The sequence below is a fragment of the Nycticebus coucang genome, chromosome 2 (assembly GCF_027406575.1).
Source record: "Nycticebus coucang isolate mNycCou1 chromosome 2, mNycCou1.pri, whole genome shotgun sequence".
Classification (NCBI taxonomy): domain Eukaryota; kingdom Metazoa; phylum Chordata; class Mammalia; order Primates; family Lorisidae; genus Nycticebus; species Nycticebus coucang.
The window spans coordinates 12312662-12334419 of record NC_069781.1 but is presented as its reverse complement, the minus strand read 5'-3'; the positions used below and the strand labels follow the sequence as shown (position 1 = coordinate 12334419).

General features: G+C 41.5%; 1 protein-coding gene across 5 annotated transcripts in view; it reads right to left on the bottom strand.

The window, feature by feature from the left end:
• Positions 1-21339, bottom strand: part of GOLGA1 (golgin A1) — a 66484-nt gene extending 45145 nt beyond the window's left edge. Inside the window, exons 1-8 of one of the 5 annotated variants that reach the window (XM_053562659.1) lie at positions 21204-21339; positions 20327-20376; positions 18895-19184; positions 10947-11037; positions 8247-8321; positions 7157-7254; positions 3621-3653; positions 323-451 (exon numbers count right to left, since the gene is read on the bottom strand). In XM_053562659.1, coding sequence (XP_053418634.1) covers positions 323-451; positions 3621-3653; positions 7157-7254; positions 8247-8321; positions 10947-11037; positions 18895-19029 — 561 coding nt within the window. In that variant the 5' untranslated portion in view covers positions 19030-19184; positions 20327-20376; positions 21204-21339. Of the gene's footprint in view, positions 1-322; positions 452-3620; positions 3654-7156; positions 7255-8246; positions 8322-10946; positions 11038-18894; positions 19185-20326; positions 20377-21118 lie in introns of all 5 variants that reach the window. The other 4 variants (XM_053562683.1, XM_053562651.1, XM_053562665.1 and 1 more) reach the window with 4 other exon arrangements.
• Between the last annotated feature and the right edge of the window lie 419 nt (positions 21340-21758).

Genomic DNA, 21758 nt, shown 5'->3' with positions numbered 1-21758 from the left:
ATTTAAAAAAAAAAAAAAATAGTAACAGAAAAAATAAAAGGAAATTTTGGGTGGTGCCTGTGGCTCAAGGAGTAGGGCGCTGGTCCCATATGCCAGAGGTGGCGGGTTCAAACCCAGCCCCGGCCAAAAAAAATAAAAAATAAAAGGAAATTTTACTTTTTAAACAGAACTTTCCCATTTCAATAAATTTTAACACATACAAATATAATTACTATCAAATACTACTGGGGGATATTTATCAGTAATTAGAGGGTGATGACCATCAAAATCAGAATAAATAATTACCTGTTCAGTATTTAACTATTAAAGTCAAAACGCATACCATGTGCTTTACTTTACTCAGTTCCTGCTGCTGAAACCCCTCTAATTCATCTATTTCATCTCTCCTTTGGAAAAGATTCAAACTTTGGTTCTTTATTTCCTGTAACTGAGCTGTCACAAATCTCTTCTCCTGTGGGGAAGAAGATGACATCTAGTTAGGCTACTAAAACATTATGAATCTGTATTATGAAAGAGAAATTCTTAATAAAAGAAAATCTTTGGAAATGCTATACCAACAGACAATTAATACATTAATAACTGGAATCATTACAGTAATATGACCAATATAGCATTATTTACAAATAATTGTGAATAAGGGGAATAAGAGCAATAATTATTTAAAATTTATTATTATTTTTTTTTTTTGAGACAGTCTCATTCAGTTGCCCTGGGTAGGGTGTCATGGCATCACAGCTCACAGCAACCTCAAACTCTTAGGCTCAAGAGATCCTCTTGCCTCAGCTTCCCCAGTAGCTGGGACTACAGGCACCCACCACAACACCCAGCTCTTTTTAGAGACAGGGTCTTGCTCTTGTTCAGGCTGGTCTCGAACCTATGAGCTCTGGCGATCCGCCCATCTCAGCTTCCCAGAGTGCTGGGATTTCAGGCAAGGACTAACCCCACTGTTGCAGCTTCTAATTCTGGACTGAAAAAAAAAAAATCTCTAACAAATCAAAGTGGCTTCAAAGATCTATAGAGATGTCTTATTACTCTTTCTTGGTCTAAAAAATTTCCCCAACTTCCTTTTTTGAAAGAATGAAACAAAGAGAAAATTACCTTAGTCAACCAAAGTAGCTTTTTTTTTATTTAGTCATATACACACAGATCATGAATACATCTATGAACATTTGGAGTACAATGTGTTTTTTTTTATACAATCTGATGTGGTTACATCAAACCAATCAACAAAGCTTTCACCTCATTTACTTGATTATTGTGATAATACATTTATGTTCTACCTTTGACAGATTTGACTTGTACCCTTGCAATATGCTCCATAGGTGTGGTCCTGCCTTTTACCCTCTATCAAACCTCCCCACTCTCCTCCCTTCCTACTCCATTTCTCTTCTTCATCCTGGGCTATAGTTCTGTTCTATCTTTCATAAGAAAGTTTGAGTAAATATAAGTAGGTTTCATAGAAACCTGAGTTCATAGAGTTCATAGAAACTCTATAGAAGTACTGAGTACACTGGATACTTTCCCCTCCATTCTTGAGATACTTTACTCAGGAGAATATGTTCCAGATCCCTCCATGTAAACATAAAAGAGGTAAAGCCTCCATTTTTTTTTAAGGCTGCATAGTATTCCATGGTATACATATACCACAATGTATTAATCCATTCATGGATCAATGGGCACTTGGGCTTCTTCCATGACTTGGCTATTACAAATTGAGCTGCAATGAATAATCTGGTGCAAACACCGTTTTTGCAAAGTGATTTTTGGTCTTTTGGATATACTCCTAGTAGAGGAATTGCAGGATCCAACAGCAGGTCAATTTTTAGATCCCTGAGTGTACTCCAAACTTCTTTCCAAAAGGAATGTATTAGTTTGCATTCCCACCAGCAGTAGAGAAGTGTTCCCTTCTCCACATTCACACCAACATCGTAGTTTGCGGATTTTGTTACGTGGGCTACTCTTACTGGAGTTAGATGGCATCTCAAAGTGGTTTTGATTTGCCATTTCTCTGATTAAAGATGATGAGCATTTTTTCATGTGTCTGTAGACCATGCGTCTGTCTTCTTTGGAGAGGCTTCTGTTCAGGTCTCTTGCCCATAGTAAAATGCAATCACTTGTTCTTTTCTAATATTAGTTAAGTCTGAGTTCTCTGTGGATTCTGGTTATCAGACCTTTGACAGAAACGTAACCTGCAAATATCCTCTCCCATTCTGAGGGCAATCTACTTGCTTTACTTACTGTGTTCTTGGCAGTGCAGAAGCTTTTAAGTAGCTTTTATTTGGTTCAGTTGCATATGGATATATTTTACCATAATTTTAAAAGATAAAAAAAACAGTTCAATGGGAATTTAAACTGACCATAATTGTTAAGAGTTTCTTTCATGACAAGGAACACTTAACCTAACCCATACCTCCATCATTAACAGAATTTGTTTAGGGACTTTTTTTTTTTTTCAAGCACAAGTTTCTTTGGGACTTGACTTTTCTATAATTCTTTCCTTACAGAATAAAGATGTTAATAGATTCTGTTAGCTTCATAATGAGATTTCTACAGAACACAAAGAAAATAGCTGGTTTAACTCGGGTGTTTTATGGAAAGAATGGAGCAAAATTTAAAGTCACCTGTTTAATAAAAAGAGTTACCTAGAAGTACTCATTGACAAAAAGGAATGCATTAGGTTAACAGTCTATTATTTGGGCTGACAGCCTTGACTATTGATTATTTTAAGAGTAAAACGTTTTTGTAGTTGTAGGCTTAAAATTTCGTCTTTTGTTCATATGTGGGAGCCAGAAATACATTACTTAAGGCACCTACACGGTGTTATGCTATGGCACGAGGATAACCAATTCCCATCATCTGTGTCTAGCCAAGAGGTTCTCGTACATGCTGAGCCTTGAGAAATGCCCTCGTTCCCTGTGGCTTCATCATGAAATATTCCTAATGTTACCACAGTGCCAGCCAGAGCCCCAGAAGCAAACAAAGGCAGACTCAAATAAGATATTCTGAGGATGAATTTTAATAAATGGGCTTATCAGCACTGTGGGAGTGTAAGACAACCCAAAAGATAATGTGGTAATACCAGTTGGGCATAAAGGGGCAAAAGGATGAAGAGGTTACAAGAAACGCGCAGAGAGAGAGAGAGAGAGTCGGAGAGAGAGAGTCGGAGAGAGAGAGAGGGGGGACCAAAGGTGAAAATGAAGCTGTGATATTGGCCATGGGATGCAACTAACCCGAAGAGCCCGCAAATGGAGAAAGGAGGAGGAATAAACATTCTCACCACACTCTTCTTCCACACATGGTTCTTTCAGTGTTCTCCACTAGCTGAACTCAACCAGAGGCCAGAGGGCACTTGAGCCCTTCTGATACAGTCCCTATCAGGCTTCAGGTACACAGAGAAAAGAAAGAGAGAGTGGACAGCGTAACAGGAGGGACAGACAAAAGATACTCAGCATCTCATAGGAGCAAGGAGAAGATGTGAGCTTTCTAAGTCAGTGTCTAATCATAGACACTGCTTCTAAGAGGCGGTACAGCAATCAACATTGGTTTCTGGATAAAATGTTCTCTAAGCCCCAAAAACAAGACTAACATGAATAATGAGACACAAATAAAGATGAACTAACCTTTTCAAGCTGATCCATCTTTTCCGACCATTCCTAAAACAAAGCAATAAATTAAGTACGGTTTCCAGAGAAGAGTAATTGTAATACCAAGATTTTCACAAAACAAAACAATCTAACTATCCCAAAAGAAAATAAAACTAAAAAGCAAATTTAAAAAAACCCACGAATTTGGCTTAATATTAAGACAGGTAAGAATTCTAAAAAGAGAAAAAAATGAACTTTATATAAAATATATAAAATTCTAGAATATAAATATAAGCTTCAAAATTTTTACTAAGAAAGACACCCAAACAAAGCTGTATTTTTTTTTTTTTTTTTGAGACAGAGCCTCAAGCTGTCACCCTGGGTAGAGTGCTGTGAAATCACAGCTCACAGCAACTTCCAACTCCTGAGGTTAAGTGATTCTCTTGCCTCAGCCTCCCAAGTAGCTGGGACTACAGGCGCTCACCACAACGCCCAGCTATTTTTTGGTTGTAGTTGTCATTGCTGTTTGGCAGGCCCGGGCTGGATTTGAACCTGCCAGCTCTGGTGTATGTGGCTAGTGCCTTAGCTGCTTGAGCTACAGTGCTGAGCCTTGTTTTGTTTTTTTTGAGACAGCGTCTCACTTTGTTGCATTCCGTAGATAGCCATGGCGTGATAGCTTACAGCAACCTCCAACTCTTGGGATCAAGCAATTCTCTTGCCTCAGCCTCTCAAGTAGCTGGGACTACAGGTACCTGCCACAATGCTCAGCTGTTATTAGAGATTAGGGCTTGCTTTGGCTGAGGATGGTCTCGAACCTGTAAGTTAAGGAAATCCACCTGCCTCGACCTCCCAAGTGCTAGAATTATAGGCGTGAGCCACCGCACCCTTCCTGTTTTTTTTTTTTTTTTGAGACAGCGGTCTCACACTGTTCCCCAGGCTAGGGTACAATGGCATTATCATAGCTCACTGGCTCATTGCAACCTCCAACTCCTAGCCTCAAGAGATCCTCCTGCCTCAGTTTGCCAAGTAGCTGGGACTATAGTCATGCATTACCATGCATGGCTAATTTTTCTATTTTTTGTAGTGACAGGGTCTCACTCTTGCTCAGTCTGGTCTTGAACACCTTCCCTCAAGTGATCCTCCTGCCTTGGCCTCCCAAAGTGCTAGGATTATAGGCATGAACCACTGTGCCCAGTCTGCCTCTTTGATGTTCTTATGCAGCTTTTCAACTTATTTTTGGGAATTTTCCCATGAGTACTATCATTATTTTGGGGGAGTAGGTAACTAGGATCAGTTGAGTTGGGTAACTCTGCAATGGATGTTTAAAATTAATTTACTAAAAGTTGGGGGAGGGTCGTAGCCTGGCATGGTGGCTCATGACTGTAATCCCAGCACTCTGGGAGGCCAAGGCAGGTGGATTACCTGAGCTCACACATTTGGGACCAGCCTTAGCTAGAGTGAGACTCCGTCTCTAAAAAAAGCCTGGCCTGGTGACGGGTGAGTGTAGTCCCAGCTACTTAGGAGGCCTCATGAGGCAAGGGAATGGCTTGAGCCCAGAAGTCTGAGATTGCTGTGAGCTATGTCGCCACGGCACTCTACCCAGGCAACAGGTGAGACTCTGTCTCAAAAACAAACAAAAAATTGGTGGGGAGGATCTTTGGCAGTCTTTCACAATTATTCTCCTTCTCATCTTGATTTTAACAACCTGCTTTATGCCATCTAGCTAAGTCAAAGAAATTATGTCCCTTAACATTATTACAAAAAGATGATCAGAATCCATCAATTTTAGATAATTTGTTCCTTGATATACATTCATATCATAATTATTCATTGAGTATAAGGGGAATGATGTTTTTCTGGTCAGTAAATGTTCTAGATGATGAATAGACATAAACCAACTATCTAACCCCCTTAGCATATATAAAATACATAATATATTTCTTTCTTTTTTTGAGACAGAATCTCATTTTCTTGACCTTGGTAGAGTGACATGGTGTCATAGCTCACAGCAACCTCAAATGCTTGGTCTCAAAGTGATTCTCTTGCCTCAGCCTCCCTGGTAGCTGGGACTATAAGCACCCACCACAACCCCCAGCTATTTTTTAGAGACAGAGTCTTGCTCTTGCTTAGGCTGGTCTCCAACTACTGAGCTCAGGCAATCCACCTGCCTTGGCCTCCCAGAATGCTAGGATTACAGGAGTAAGCCACCATGCCCAGCCACATATCTCTTTTTTTTTTTTTTTTGGCCAGGGCTGGGTTTGAACCCGCCACCTCCGGCATATGGGACCGGCGCCCTACTCCTTGAGCCACAGGCGCCACCCTAGCCACATATTTCTATGTTAAATGAAACATAATCAATTGATCCTATCTTAATAAATCAGGATTATCAATTATATTATATTGATGCTTATTTTAAATTTAAAATGTCATTGATGGCTCAGAGCCCATAGCTCAGTGGTTAGGATGCTGACCACATGTACTGGGTGGGGCTGGTGGGTTCGAACCTAGCCAGGGCCTGCTAAGCAACAATGACAACAACAACAAAATAACAGCCAGGCATTGTGGCGGGCACCTGTAGTCCCAGCTACTTGGGAGGCTGAGGCAAGAGAATCACGTAAACCCAAGAGTTTGAGGTTGCTATGAGCTGTGACGCCACAACACTCTACTGAAGGTGACATAGTGAGACTCTGTCTCAAAAAAAAAAAAGTCATTGATCATCTTGAACAAAATATACTTCATAATTATTGTGATAGCTAGTGAGAGTATTATTTTCCTTTCTTGGGGTCATTCACTCAGCATCTTCCAGTGAGAGGGTGGTTCTACTGAGATTATAGGAGTTCCCCTCTGTCCAGATGGTGGGGTTGAAGAAATTTGTGAACAGAGGTGGGAAGAACTATGTAGATTATGGATTATGATTAGGTTGGTAGCATCTTCTCCACTAAAAAAGGCAAATGTTTGGAGTTAGGCTTTGAGACAGGTTTTTAGAGGACAGTGACCTTTTTTCCTTATTTGGGGGCTTGCCTCAGATTATAGATAAATTATTTCCCTTCTCAATTTTACAAAGCTTCGCAAATGGAGGGAATAATACTGTCACATGATGGATATATTTCACAGTTAAAACTGTAAAGCTTCTTGATTTTACAAGAAAAGGATAAACAAAATCTTAAAGAATTTATAACACTTTCTTTCTCCTACATTATATGTGCAAGTAATTTTTACAAGTTTATGTCATGATTTTTAAAATCAGATTGTAATTAAAATCTTTCCACCAGGGCGGCGCCTGTGGCTCAGTGAGTGGGGTGCCGGCCCCATATTCCGAGGGTGGCGGGTTCAAACCCAGCCCCAGCCAAACTGCAACAAAAAATAAAACAGCCGGGCGTTGTGGCAGGCGCCTGTAGTCCCAGCTGCTCAGGAGGCTGAGGCAAGAGAATTGCGTAAGCCCAAGAGTTAGAGGTTGCTGTGAGCCGTGTGACGCCACGGCACTCTACCCGAGGGCGGTACAGTGAGACTCTGTCTCTACAAAAAAAAAAAAAATCTTTCCACCAATTTCAGCAGTGCTGCATATGAAATACCTGATCCTTTCTGGCTAATGCCAAAGCCAGTCCTTCTGCCATTTTGGCTCTGTTGGCTTGGAATGTCTCATTCTGTTCTTGAAATTTCCGCATGGAAGCTGTTGACAAAGAAACTCTATTTGAGATATGAAAATACTTCAGAAATAACATTACAAATAACCCATGTGATACTCTGCCACTGTCACCTAATGAAAAAGGTAAAGGTCACAAAAGTGGATTATAAGACTAGGGAAGCCTGATCTCCCTTGACTTCCCAAAAGAATATTTGGCCTTTGTAACAGACCAGTTTTATTGTCAGCTTGTTTCCTTGTTTTGTTTTGTTTTTTTTGTGGTTTTTGGCCAGGGCTGGGTTTGAACCCGCCACCTCCTGCATATGGGACCGGCGCCCTACTCCTTGAATCACAGGCACAGCCCTTGTTTTGTTTTTTGTAACAGTCAAGTGTACACATTTAGGAAGATATCAAAAGGTAATTTTTTAAATGGTACAATGATAGAACACTGAGTTAGGTAGTTTGCCAGGAAACACCGTGCTATTGCTAAGTGATGGCTACTACCGCTTCATCAGAACTAAAAAACAAAAACCTTTTATTTTATTTTCCTTAAAAAACTTTTGGCATATACCCACAAAAAAATAGCTTTCTACTTCTGTTAGCATCTTTCTTGGATGATATCCAAAGCAGAGTACACAATTTAGGGTAGATTAAACAAAACGGATGCTCTATTGTGCTAGTTACCTAATATAACAGTAATGAAGCTATAGCTATTACTCATCTCCTTATCTAGATCCAAGGGGTAGGTACTAGATTCTATTAAAACCTAACGGTATCAATAAATCGGTCAAATGGATAGAGAGAAGCTAATACACAGAATGAACTCCTCTTGAGAAACATGCCCATTAAGGCATCACAGATGCAAGTTGCATACTTATAAACGCTAATACAGACAAATGCTATCAAACCTGAGTAGGACGTACACTATTTATAAAAAGATTTGAATTTTCATGAAGGGACAAACTTAACCATACACTATTGTTTCATTTCCAAAAACTAAATCCTAAAAAGATTTTGAAAAGCAGGAAAAAAATACGTACAATCCTGGTGTTTTTCTAAGGCAATTTCAAGCTTCTCTTTTATCTTCTGCAAGTTTCGGACCTGTTCAGCATAGTCTTGGGTGAGGAGGGTGACGCACATACCAAGAATGGACAAACATCAGGAAAGGAAGTTAATTAAACAAAAAATGAGTGAAAATGATGATGATTTTCTTAACCTGAAAACCATTCCTGTTAAGAAAAGCTAGGTAGACAGGCTCCCATTTACAGTGAACAACACAGGCAAACAGGTGTAGTACAAACTATCCATGGTATAAATGGTGAATACAAACAGGCAGATTTATTTAGCCTTGTTAGAAAACAAGAAATAGGTTCGGCCTGATCATCAGAAATGCCCTGCTATGAAAAATATCATATTATCTCATGACTTAATTTCAAATCTGTTTTCACTTTCCTTTCTAGCCTTAGCAGTAGGACAAATCAAAGGGAACTCACTAAACAGCTTGCTTAGAGTTATACAATTAAGAGCAGTTAGGGCAATAGCAAACATGTTAGCACAGTACTGTTTGTTTGGTGAAGGTACTTTATAGAAAAGTGAGCTCCCGGGCGGCGCCTGTGGTTCAAGGAGTAGGGTGCCGGTCCCATATGCCAGAGGTGGCGGGTTCAAACCCAGCCCCGGCCAAAAAAAAAAAACAGAAAAGTGAGCTCCCTTTCTACACAGGAACGGAGTTACCTATGCCATATTAAAGGTTAAAGTTAGAATTAAATACCTGTGTGGCCAAAGATCATATGGCATAGTGAAAAAGTAGATGGTAATTCAAATCCCAATTCTGTCAGTCCTTAGCTAAGGACCTTAAGCAAATTACTAATCCTGAGTATTCGTTTCTTCTTATATGAAATAATATTAATTGTACCTACCACAAAGGCTACTTTAGATAATGTAATGTTTTACATGGTTTATAAAGGGCTTCATACAGTATACAACAGAAGGTAGCTGCTACTGTTAGTTTTTTATTTGTTTTGGTGACAGAGGCTCACTGTTGCCAGGGCTAGAGTGCTATGGTCAGCCTACTTCACAGCAACCTCAGACTCATGGGCTGAAGTGATCTTCCTGCCTCAGCCTCCCTTGTAGCTGGGACTACAGGCACCTGCCACAATCCCTGGCTAATTTTTCTATGTTTAGTAGAGACAGGGTCTCACTCTTGCTCAGGCTGGTCTTAAACTCGAAACCCCAGGAATCTTCCTGCCTTGGCTTCCCACAGTGCTAGGATTATAGACATCAGCACTGTGCCCAGCCTGTTACTATACATCCTAAATAACATCCTGTTATTAGACATCCTAAATCTGTAGGGCAATAACCCAAGACACAAGTGGGCCCAATCAAAGTTCAGTTCTTTTCCCTGTCCCTTCTCTAACATAAGTCAAGCCCAATTATTCTTCTTTCTGTGTTGGGGATGGTATATATCATTTTGTAATTGTCTTCCCAGTGTTAAACAAAATGTAAGGTTATTTCACCTCTGTTACTGATATTATTTATGGGAAGGAGTAACAGGATGGTAACACTTGGGTTTACTTATTTTTTTTAAGAGACAGAGTCTCACTGTAGCACCCTCGGTAGAGTGCCATGGTGTCACATAGCTCACAGCAACTCCAACTCCTGGGCTTAGGTGATTCTCTTGCCTCAGCCTCCCGAGTAGCTGGGACTACAGGCGCCCGCCACAACGCCTGGCTATTTTTTGTTGCAGTTTGGCCGGGGCCGGGTTTGAACCCGCCACCCTCAGTATATGGGGCTGGCGCCCTACCCACCGAGCCACAGGCGCCACCCTAACACTTGGGTTTAAAGCAGACTGTAATTAAGAGTACGGACTCTAGTATCAATCAAATATGGGTTTGATCCCAGTTCTACCAAGAACTATCTATGTGACCTTAACCTTGCTAGACCTAGTAAGTGTATAGTGAGAAGAAAATAATTAACTGGTATTTGTGAGCTATGCTTTGGAACTTTACTGGCTATATAAATACAAATATTTCGCAACAATGTGGTGAATGGTGGTCTGCTGCTTTCACTTCAGTAAAATGGGCCAAGGCACAAATTGACACAGAAGCTATGGACCACTTCACAGGATGAAGCTTTCAAAATGTATCCACTGCCAGAAACCAAAATAAGAACTCACAAATCTATCATGACCATGCCCTGCTCAGGCCAAGGACTGTAGCTATGTAATTTGTATACTGTATACAAAAGGTGTAACGCAGAGTTACACTTTCTATGTAGGTGTTGAAGTTAGAAATGCCATTGAAAAGTGGCCTAAAGGTGGTATGAACTGTAGCAAGTGGCAACACAGCACCAAAACCCCTTTGGTGCTGATAAATCCAATAGCCATTGGCCATTCTGTATAAATACTATCCACCAGAAAGTAAGCTACACTACTGGCAGAAGATGGTCAAATATATTCCACATATATTTTATTATCTTTTATATCCATGGCTAGAAACCTCAAGAACAGAAAAACAAAGTTTTTTTTTTAAACTTTCAAACTCAATGTTGAATTTACACTATTCAGTATACTAAAAAAAAAAGAAAGAAACAAAGAGAGTACACATTGGTCCTTTCTGACTAAAGAGATCAAAATGACATGTCAAAATAACTACTAAGTTATCCTTTATCGGTGTTTTATACAGAAAAAGAGTCAGGTAAGGCAAGTTTCCTGGTGTTTACTTTTTATGAGTTCTCAGACATACCAAAAAGTCTGGCCTCTAACTTCCGGATCTGTTCATTTCTTCTCAAAAGCTGGGATGAAATATCTTCCCTGGAGCTGCTTCCATCAGAAGCCTGTTGAGATATACACAGAAGCTGTGTTTATGTGGGTTTTCAGTGGTGTGAGACCATAATACTAAGCCAGAAAGCAGTTCTTTTTTTTTTTTTTTTTTTTGAGACAGAGTCTCACTATGTCACCCTTAGTAGAGCTGTGGTATCACAGCTCACAGCAACCTCAAGTTCTTGGGATTAAGTGATATTCTTTGCCTCAGCCTCCCAAGTAGCTGGGACTACAGGCACCCACCACAAGTTGTCATTGTTATTTAGCAGTACCTGGCCAAGTCTGGTACTGCTAAATAACACTAGCAGTAGCCCCGATATATGTGGCTGGCGCCCTAACCACTGAACTATGGGGCCCAAGCTGACAATTCTTATTTAGGTTTAGTTACACTTTAATTAATTGCAATCACTGAAAAGCTTAACACAACCTGGGAGTGGAAATGACGCTATCTCCCTCTTAGAATGTGAAAGAAAGATAAAATGCTAAAAAGATCAATCATGTGTACGTGTATGCATGCTACTGAAATAAATGGGAGTAAAGAAACCCATCCTGATTACACTGCATCAAATACATAATACAAAATATATATTTGCAATGATTAAAAAAAAGAAATCACTGTATCTTTCCAAAGGTAAAGTCTTAAGGGATCAAAGGCTGCTACTACAACTAAGAATCTTTCCTGGGCGGGGCACAGTGACTCATGCTTGGAATCCTATCTAGCACTGTGGGAGGCTGAGGTGGGAGGATTGCAAGAGGCCAGGAGTTAGAGGCTGCAGGGAGCCACTGCATTCTAGCCTAGCTGACAGAACAAGATTCTACCTCTTCTACAAAATTTTTTTAAATCAGCCAGGTGTGGTGACTGTAGTTCCAGATACTTGGGAAGCTGAGATAGAAGGATTGCTCCAGCCCAGGGATTGAGCTATTATTTGGCCACTGCACTCCAGCCTAGATGACAGAGTGAGACATTGTCTTTAAAAATAGAAATATTTTTAAAAATTCAAAAAAAAAAAAGCTTTCATTGATAAAGTTTCATATCCTCATCTATAAAACCAAAGGATATGGGTGGCACCTGCACCAGCCTCATATACCGGAGGTGGTGGGTTCAAACCCAGCCCTGGCCAAAACTTGCAAAAAAAAAAAAAAAAAAAAAACAAACAAAAAACCCCAAAGGATACCAACCTAAAGCATTATATATTAATGAGACATATACATAATTTCCCCAATAATCCAGATTATTTTATTTTACTTCATTTTATTTTTTAAAATTATTTTTTGAGATGAATCTCACTCTGTTGCCCCAGGCCTAACCTAGATCACAGCAACCTCAAACTGTTAAGCTCAAGACATCCTTCTGCCTCAGCTTCCCGAGTATCTGGAACTACAGGCGCCCACCTCGACGTCTGACTAATTTTTCTATTTTTTGTAGAGATGGGATCTTGTTCTTCCTTGGGTTAGTCTTGAGCTCCTGAGCTCATAGGATCCTCCCACCTTGGTCTCCCAGAGTGCTAGGATTAGAGGTATGAGCCACGGTGCCCAGCCCCAGTCCAGATTTAAAACACATGAGTATTACTGTAACTGTACTACTATTTGCTATAGCTAATGACTCACTTTTAATAATCTTTTTACTTTTTATTATAAAATTGTTGAAAATACAGATTGGTCGGGCGTCGCCTGTGGCTCAGTGAGTAGGGCGCCGTCCCCATATGCCGAGGGTGGTGGGTTCAAACCCAGCCCTGACCAAACTGCAACAAAAAAATAGCCAGGTGTTGTGGTGGGCGCCTGTAGTCCCAGCTGCTCGGGAGGCTGAGGCAAGAGAATCACGTAAGCCCAAGAGCTGGAGGTTGCTGTGAGCCGTGTGACGCCACGGCACTTTACCGAGGGCGGTACAGTGAGACTCTGTCTCTACAAAAAAAAAAAAAAAGAAAATACAGATTGGTCTAATAAACATTCTTCATCTACTTTAACAATTGCTGACATTTTCCCATGTTTTTTCTATGAATTTTTATCTTGCTGAAGTAATTTAAACAAACCATTCTTCATAACCATTTCTAAAAATTAAGGACATTGTTTGTCATAGCTACAATACTATTTCATATCTAGTAACATTTAAAATGCTAATACCCAATCTTTAATCATTTTCCCCATTTTATTCCCACAATGTTTTTAAAGATGGTTGAATACTGGCTCATAGTACACTGGTTATGGCGCCAGCTACCCAGACTGGTACCAGGGTTTGAAACCAGCCCAGGCCAGCTAAACAACAACTGCAACAAAAAATAGCCAGGTGTTGGGTGGCGCCTGTGGCTCAGTGAGTAGGGCGCCGGCCCCATATGCCGAAGGTGGCGGGTTCAAACCCAGCCTCGGCCAAACTGCAACAAAAAAAAAAATAGCCGGGCGTTGTGGCGGGCGCCTGTAGTCCCAGCTGCTCGGGAGGCTGGGGCAAGAGAATCGCGTAAGCCCAAGAGTTAGAGGTTGCTGTGAGCCATGTGACGCCACGGCACTCTACCTGAGGGCGGTACAGTGAGACTCTGTCTCTACAAAAAAAAAAATAAAATAGCCAGGTGTTGTGGTGGGCACCCTATTCCCAGCTACTCAGGAGGTAGCATGAAAGGGGGAAGAGGCAAGAAAACCATGTAAGCCCAAGAGTTTCAGGCTGCTGTGAGCTGTGATGCTATAGCACTCTACCAAGGGCTTTGTAGTGAGACTCTGTCTCAAAAAAAAAAAAAAAGAAAAAGAAAAAAAGATGGTTTAATTCACTTTATTTATTTCCCTGTTCAACCACTTGCCCATCCAATGTTTACTGAGAGAACTGCAAACAAGTATGAAGAGTCTCTGCGGTCAGAAGACCTTAGTTCAAGTTCTAGCTTCACCACTTACAAGCTGTAAGAACTTGGGCCAATTACTCAACTTTACTGTGCATGGGTTTCCTCCTTTGCAAACTGTAATAACAAATACAATCTACCTCACAGAACTGTGATAAGAATTAAATAAATCAGTATTTGTCAAGTCCCTAAAACCGAGCCCAGAACACAATGAGTTTTAGTATGTGTCACCTATTACTACAGCAGTTCTCAACCTGTGGGTCACGACCCTTTTGGGGGTCGAATGACCCTTTTACAGGGGTCACCAAAATATATCTATCCTGCACATCAGGTATTTATATTACGATTCATAACAGTAGCAAAATTACAGTTATGAAGTAGCAATGAAAATAATTTTATGGTTGGGGGTCACCACAACATGAGGAACCTGTATTAAGGGGTCATGGCATTAGGAAGATTGAGAACCACTGTATTACTAATTGTTTTAGTCTGCTCAGGCTGCTATAACAAACTACCACAAAGTCAGTGGTTTATAAACAACAGAAAATTATTTCTTACAGATCTAGAGTCTGGGAAGTCCAAGATCAAGGCACCAGCAGATTCAGTGCCTAGTGAGGACCCACTCTCTGGTTTGTACATGGTGAAAAGGGCCAGGCAGCCCTCTTGGGCCTCTTCTATATGAGCACTAATCCTACTTGTGAGGGCTCTTCCCTCATGACCTAATCATCTCACAGAGGCTTCACCTACTAATGGCTTCACAGTGGTGATTAGGTTTCAACATAATACTTTGGGGGCAGGTGAACCAAATATTGAGACCATTATCACTAGTAGCATAAGAACTTACTTTGATTATTACTGTTAGTAAAGACATCCTAGGTCTCAGCATTGTGTTAAGCACTAGGAATTGTTGCGACACAAACGGATTCCACATAAAACAGCTGCAGCAGGCTCGGTGCCTGTAGTTCAGCAGCTATGGTGCCGGCCGCATACACTGGGGCTGGTGGGTTTGAGCCCGGCCCTGGCCTGCTAAACTACAACAACAAAAGAATAGCTGGGCATTGTGGCAGGCACCTGTAGTCCCAGCTACTTGGGAGGCTGAGGCAAGAGAATTACTTAAGCCCAAGAGTTTGAGGTTGCTGTGAGCTGTGATGTCACAGCACTCTACTGAGGGTGACATAGTAAGACTCTTGTCTCAAAACAAACAAACAAACAAACCGGCAACAGCAGGAGAAGCAACTAATTATGAAATTAGTAGAGCCTGGCACTACACTAAGTACTTTATACTTTATATACACTGCAGAAAAGAATAAACGTTGGCCAGAGACCATTCTACAAAGGCCTGCTGGTGAGGTTGGTCCGTTGTTGGCATCTAGGACAAAGAGTGGATCATGGTACCTGAACTGTGGGTGTGCAAAAATATGGTTTATGCTCAACACCTGTTTTCCTTTTGGAGTCCGGAATTTTGGTACACACTTGTACTAGGCAGAGGGTTATCTATATGACTGGCTTCCAATAAACACCATGGACACTAAGTCTTTGATGAGCTTCACGTATTGTCACAACTCACTGCTGGGGTTAGAATTAAGTGTATCCTATGTAACTCTGCTGGGAGAGGACTCTTGGAAGCTTGGACCTGGTTTCCTCCCTACTTTGCCCATGCACCTTTTCTCTTCACTAATTATGATTTGCATCTTTCATCTAAGGATAATAGTGAGTAAAACTAGATGTTGAGTCTTGTGAGTCTTTCTAGTGAATAATCAAAGCTGGGGGTGATCTTAGGAACCCCCGACACATACACTTTCATGAAGACCCCAGTTTAGTGGAAGAGACAAACATGCAAATCATCAATAATAATGCAGCATAACAAGCTATCACAGACATGAGCAAAAGGTACCAAACAACCAGGAGGGATAAAGAGTAGAGGGCTTTGAGAGAGGCAGGTTGGGTTGACAGGGCTTCCTGGGAAATAACATGTGAGCTGAGTCTTGAAGGACGCACAAGAGTCTATGAGAGAAACGTAGGCATGAAAAGAGTAGACAGGAGACATTCTAGAGAGTTTAGAGAGAAAACAGTATATGTAAACATATATAGGTATGAAAGAATGTAGTCCATTCTACAAATTGCAATAAATTCAATCTGGCTGCAGGAAAATAGAATGAGATGAAGCTGGGAAGGTGTAACAAGCTGTGACAAGACTATGACAGTTTACCATTACACTATGATAATGAGTTTGCACTTCATCCTAAATGTGATGGGGAAACTTCCGAGTTTTTAGCACTGGAGAGACATGAACAGATCTGTTTTTAGAAAGCTCATTTTGGGGAGCTATCGGAGGCAGGGAGCTTGAATGGGCTACTGTTTGTCCAAAAAGAAAGGCAGCCTGAAATAAAAGGGACGTATAGGGTGAGTATCCCTTATCCAAAAGGTATGGGACCAGAAGAGTTTCAGATTTTTTTATTTTGGAATATTTGCATATATACAATGAGATTTAATGGGGATGAGACCCAAATCTAAACATGAAATTCATTTATGTTTCTCATTTATGTTTCACATACACCTTATACACGAGGGGCAAAGGTAATTCTATATAATATGTTGTTTATTTATTTATTTATTTATTTTTGCTACAGAGTTTCACTTTGTCACCCTGGGTAGAGTGCTATGGCATCATAGCTGATAGCAACCTCAAATTCCTAGGCTCAAGTGATCCTCTTACCCCAGCTTCCCGAGTAGCTGGGACTATAGGCACCTGCTGTGAACGCCCAGCTATTTTTTTTTTTTTTTTTTTTTTTTTTTGAGACAGTCTCACTTTGTCAACCTCAGTAGAGTGCTGTAGCATCACAGCTCACAGCAACCTCCAACTCCTGGGCTTAGGTGATTCTCTTGTCTCAGCATCCCAAGTAGCTGGGACTACAGGTGCCTGTCACAACACCAGGCTATTTTTTTGTTGCAATTTGGCCAGGTCCGGGTTCGAACCCGCCACCTTCAGTATATGGGGCTGGTGCCCTACCCACTGAGCCACAGGCGCCACCCATGCCCAGCTATTTTTTAGAGAAGGGGGGTCTCACTCTTGCTCAGGCTGGTCTCGAACTCTTGAGCAACTCCACCTGCCTCGGCCTCCCAGAGTGCTAGGATTATAGATCTGACCCACTGCAACCAGCCTCTATACAATATTGTAGACAAATATTTTATGCAAGTAATTTTGTGCATGTTAAGTGCTTATGTGTGGACTTTTCCACTTGTGGTATGATGTTGGTGTTCAAAAAGTTTTGGATTTTTGCAGCGTTTCAAATTTCAAATTTTCAGATTAGGGATGCTCAATCTGTACCAATAAATATATTACTAGAAGATGTTGCAGAGAGGCACATTTGAGAGACATTTAAGAAATGGAAGCCACAACACAATGCATGTTGACTGACTGAACATCAAGAAGAGGAAGGAGGAAAGAGCCTTAAATGCTTCCAAGGTTATTAGCTGATGACTTGACAGAATGAAGATGCACATTTCAAGATGGAATCCCGTTTTGTGCATTTAGAATTTGAGCTACTGCATAGGAAAAGTATCTATACAGAGAATTATATGCAGTTGGAGATAAGGAGGATCAGGTTGTAGTAAGTTCAAACAAATTACTTGGGAAGTCTCCAAGTATTTCCTGAATTCAGGTCAATCTCTGTATCTGGTATACAGATATAGACTTTATTTAGCATGTCAGTGTGAAGGCAAAGCAGGACCTTCTGCAGAACTCAGTATTGAGCATCTACAGCTTGATGCTCAAATGTGGACTTACATTTCCTGTTAAATATAGGAACCTGTGAATCTTATTGCTCCACCCCAATAACCTAATAGTTTCTGCCACGTAATCTGACCCAGGATTCAGGTGGCAGAAGAGAGGAGGAGGAAGACTCATCTGACTATGGAAACAACTCAAATGTCTATCATCAGAAGAGAGATAAATTAGGCCTTTTTAAATGTTGGAACCTTTACAGCAATAAAAATAAATGAAGAGCAACCTCATATAACACAGATACATTTTAAAACAATGTTAAGTTAAAAGGCAAATCCAAGAAGTCTACGACATGCCATTTTTATAGGTTCAAAAATAAGCTGTATTAAACAATAAATCATTTGTGAATATATACATATCTGGTAAGATATTTTAGAAAGCAAGGAAAATGATAAACAAAAAGTGGTTATTTGGAGGAAAAAGAGGGAATTGGAAAGGAGTATATGAGTGGTTTCAACTGACAATTGTACTGACAATTCTTCAGATGGGTGATATATCTACCTTTACTTAATACTTTATATGCATATACATTACATACATTCTTATATATATCAAGCATTATAAATAATTTTTTTTTTTGAGACAGAGTCTCACTTCCTTTACCCTTAATAGAATGCCGTGGTGTCACAGTTCACTGCAACCTGAAACTCTTGGGCTCAAGTGATCTTCCTGCCTCAGCCTCCTGAGTAGCTGGGACTACAGGTGCCCATCACAACACCCAGCTGTTTTGTAGTGATGGAGTCTTGCGGATGCTCAAGCCAGTCTCGAACTCCTGAGCTCAAGCAATTCACCCGTCTCAGCCTTCCAAAGTGCTAGGATTATAGGCATGAGCCCCTGCACCTGGGCTTATAAATCATTTTACAATAAATCCTTAAGAGGATTCTGTTATATGCCAAAGACATGCTTTAATCATTAAACATAACATTTCCCTACTCATAGACTCTGTTAAGCAATAATGACTTCAAAGTATTATGTCAGCAAAGAAAGCAAGCTCAGACATTTTGAGAGATGAAATGTGAAAGATTTATAAGGCATACAGATAGAAAAACAGTACAAGAAGACAATGTAGAGAACATGGAAAGATATGCACAGAGAAACAATAAAGTACCTTAACATTAACAAACCAAACATTAACAAAAAGGTATCTCAGAGGAAGAAAAATCAGATGTGCAGGGCTTTGTACAAAAGGTATGAAACAATCATGCAATTTTAAAAATATTTATTGAAAAGATTCCTTGCATAATTTTAAAAACAAAGACACTTACAAAGTCATCTCCTGAGTCAGCTCCCATAGAGGCAACCGATTCCTTGCTCACTGACCGTGGAATCCTAGTAGCACCTCCTGGCCTCTGAGCAACAGCAGTCTCTTCTGCAATTTTCTTCTTTAGTTTTGCAAACATTTTTGCTGTGTGGCTATTCTGCACAAATAACCAGCTCTCAGGAGTCCTTAGGCCAGGGACCAGGGTTCAGACACAGATGCCTAAAAAGTTTCGGACATCCAAGCTAGCTGCAGTCCCACTTAAATGTGGGCCAAGGGGTTATGGCAACACAGTATCTATGAATCAGATCAAAGAAATAGCTCTGAGTTAAACACTGGAAATATTTCACATCTGAGTTGCTATGCTAAGCTTTAGGTTTCAAAATTAAGTTTCATAAGTTACACGTACACTTAATAGAACACAATTACGAAACATTTAAAACGTACTCGAGTGCTTCATGTGCACATACAGATGAGGAAATCTAGTCTCTAGGAGGTGAAATAACCTGCTAAAGATTATGTGGTTAAGTGGCAGTGCTGGTATTTGAACACCAGAAGTCTCTGATTCACAAATCCCTACTGAAAAAAAATTTTTTTTATTATACCATGTTGATGCTAATATATGACACATTTGGTATAATATCCCCAGGGCAAACATTAACATCACATATTCAAGACTTAATACTTTCAAATCCTTCCCTGTGAATTATAGCTTAGTGCCTTTTTTTTAAAGTTGAAGGCAAAAAATATATAATTCAATATGGGGGAAAAGCATAACATTCTAATGTTCCAGGATGGTTTGCACTTATCTGTCCTCTAGAAAAAACAGATAACCTAGGAAAAAAACAGGCAAGCCAAACAACTTTAATGTATAGATATCCCATATCCTTAAACTTTCCCTGGAGATGCTGTGTGGTTTGGATTCTGATAAAATTACCTATAATCACAGTTTTTCTCTCTTTTTTTTTTTTAAGAGACAGAGTTTTTTATCGAACTCGGTAGAGTGCCATGGTGTCACAGCTCACCAGCAACCTCTAACTCCTGGTCTTAGGCGATTCTCTTGCCTCAGCCTCCTGAGTAGCTGGGACTACAGGCACCTGCTACAACACCTGCTTTTTTTTTGTTGTTGCAGTTTGGCGGGCTAGTTTGAACCCTCCACTCTTGGTATATGGGGTCCGGAGCCCTACTCACTGAGCCACAAGTGCCGCCCAGTTTGTCTTCAGAATGTTTGACATTCTCATATTCAACACGAGATGCAAACACCTTTTCTTCGAATGGTGTATGAAATACTAATATTTTGAGTCCAACCTTAACTTTACATGTTTTGTGGAGGATACCTAAGCTCTGCTTTAAGATGTACAAATGACTTCAGATTATCCATTAAGACTGCACCATTCTTCAAAAACTTTACCTTCAATGTCTGTAAACCACTTACTCACCTGGCTTATCTACTAGATTTTAAACATCTTGGAGGTCAAACCATTGTGTCCTGCATGAAGACAAAGATAAAATGCGTTGGGTCTTTTCACATGTAAGGCCAAAATGGTAGTTGGAGGTACAGGACAGAAGTAGAGAAAAAGGATGAAGGGAGAATTAAGTAGGGGAAGAAAACTTGTCACTGCAGTAACTCTCCGCGAGCTCCCCTCTCGAACCCTGGTCTCCTACGAATTTGTGATTTGCCTAAGAGCTTCACTTAGCATAAAGAGCTTCACAAGGCATAAAGAATTGAATCGCTCACTGCAGTAAATGCCTAAATTTACTATCCTTGGGAGCCGTGAGCAAAACAATGTGAATGAGAGGAAGATTTCCCTGGGCCAGTATTTATTTCTCATTTGTTCTCATACTCACACACTGTTTACGTGGCCAGACTCGGGGCTGTCTGGTCACGGAGCCCTGATTCGCACTAAGTCGTTGAGAAAAAGGCAGGCAGAGTTGGGTAAAAGACAGATGCCCAACGCCCAAGAAGGCAGACAGGAACCTGCCACGGCGGTTTGGAGCTCGCTCACTCAGGTTCCCACCAGCCCCGCCTGTGTTTGGACAGTCGAAGAAAGGAAGAACACAACATCTCTCATTTGACAGCAGGGAACTAAGCACTAAAGAGAAGGAGCGACTTGTCCAAGGTCGCGCAGGAAGGAATCTTGGAACCCTAGGCTCCAGACTCCCATGCCAGGCAGCCCGCCTCCGCCCCTACAGGACCCCGGTACCGCCCCCCGCCATGGGTCTTGGGCAACCTCGTCCGGGCCGGTTTGGGGACAGACCAAGGCCAGCGGGAGAACGAGGGGCCTGCTCGCATTTCCGGAGTCCCGGCCCGCGCACCTGCCGTTCTCTGGGAAGCCGGCAGAGCCCCGCCTCCGGGGCCTCTCGTGAGCGCCCGCCCGCGTCACCAGCCCCCACTGCCAGCCGGCGAGAGGAGCAGCGACCCGGAACCGCACGTCCCCTAGCGCGCCGGAAGTGACTGCGCGCGGCGTAGGCACCTCCACGCTTATGCGCTTGCGCGCGACCTCCGCGGCGGCAGCGCGAGCGCCCTGGCGGCGGTTGGGGCGGAACGACCGGAGGGCGCGGGCGCCTGCTAGGGCGCTCCCTCAGACCGCTGGCCACGTCAGCGAGCGCCCTGGGCCGCGGATGACTACTGGGTCGCAGACGACTTTTCTTTTTTTTCCACCCTGACGGGTGTGTGCGGAGCGGGAGAAGTGGGTGGAGTCTTGGCAAAAGGGAAAGAACCCAGTCGGTGCCATGGGCCCAGGTGTGCTTTACTGGATGGAATTCTCCGGCCTATTTACACGTAGGCTGCTCCCGCGCCAAAAAAGAAAGAAAAAAGAAACCTAGGCAGCGAGTGCACAGCTTGGCGCATCCTGATCCCGCCGTCCCCTC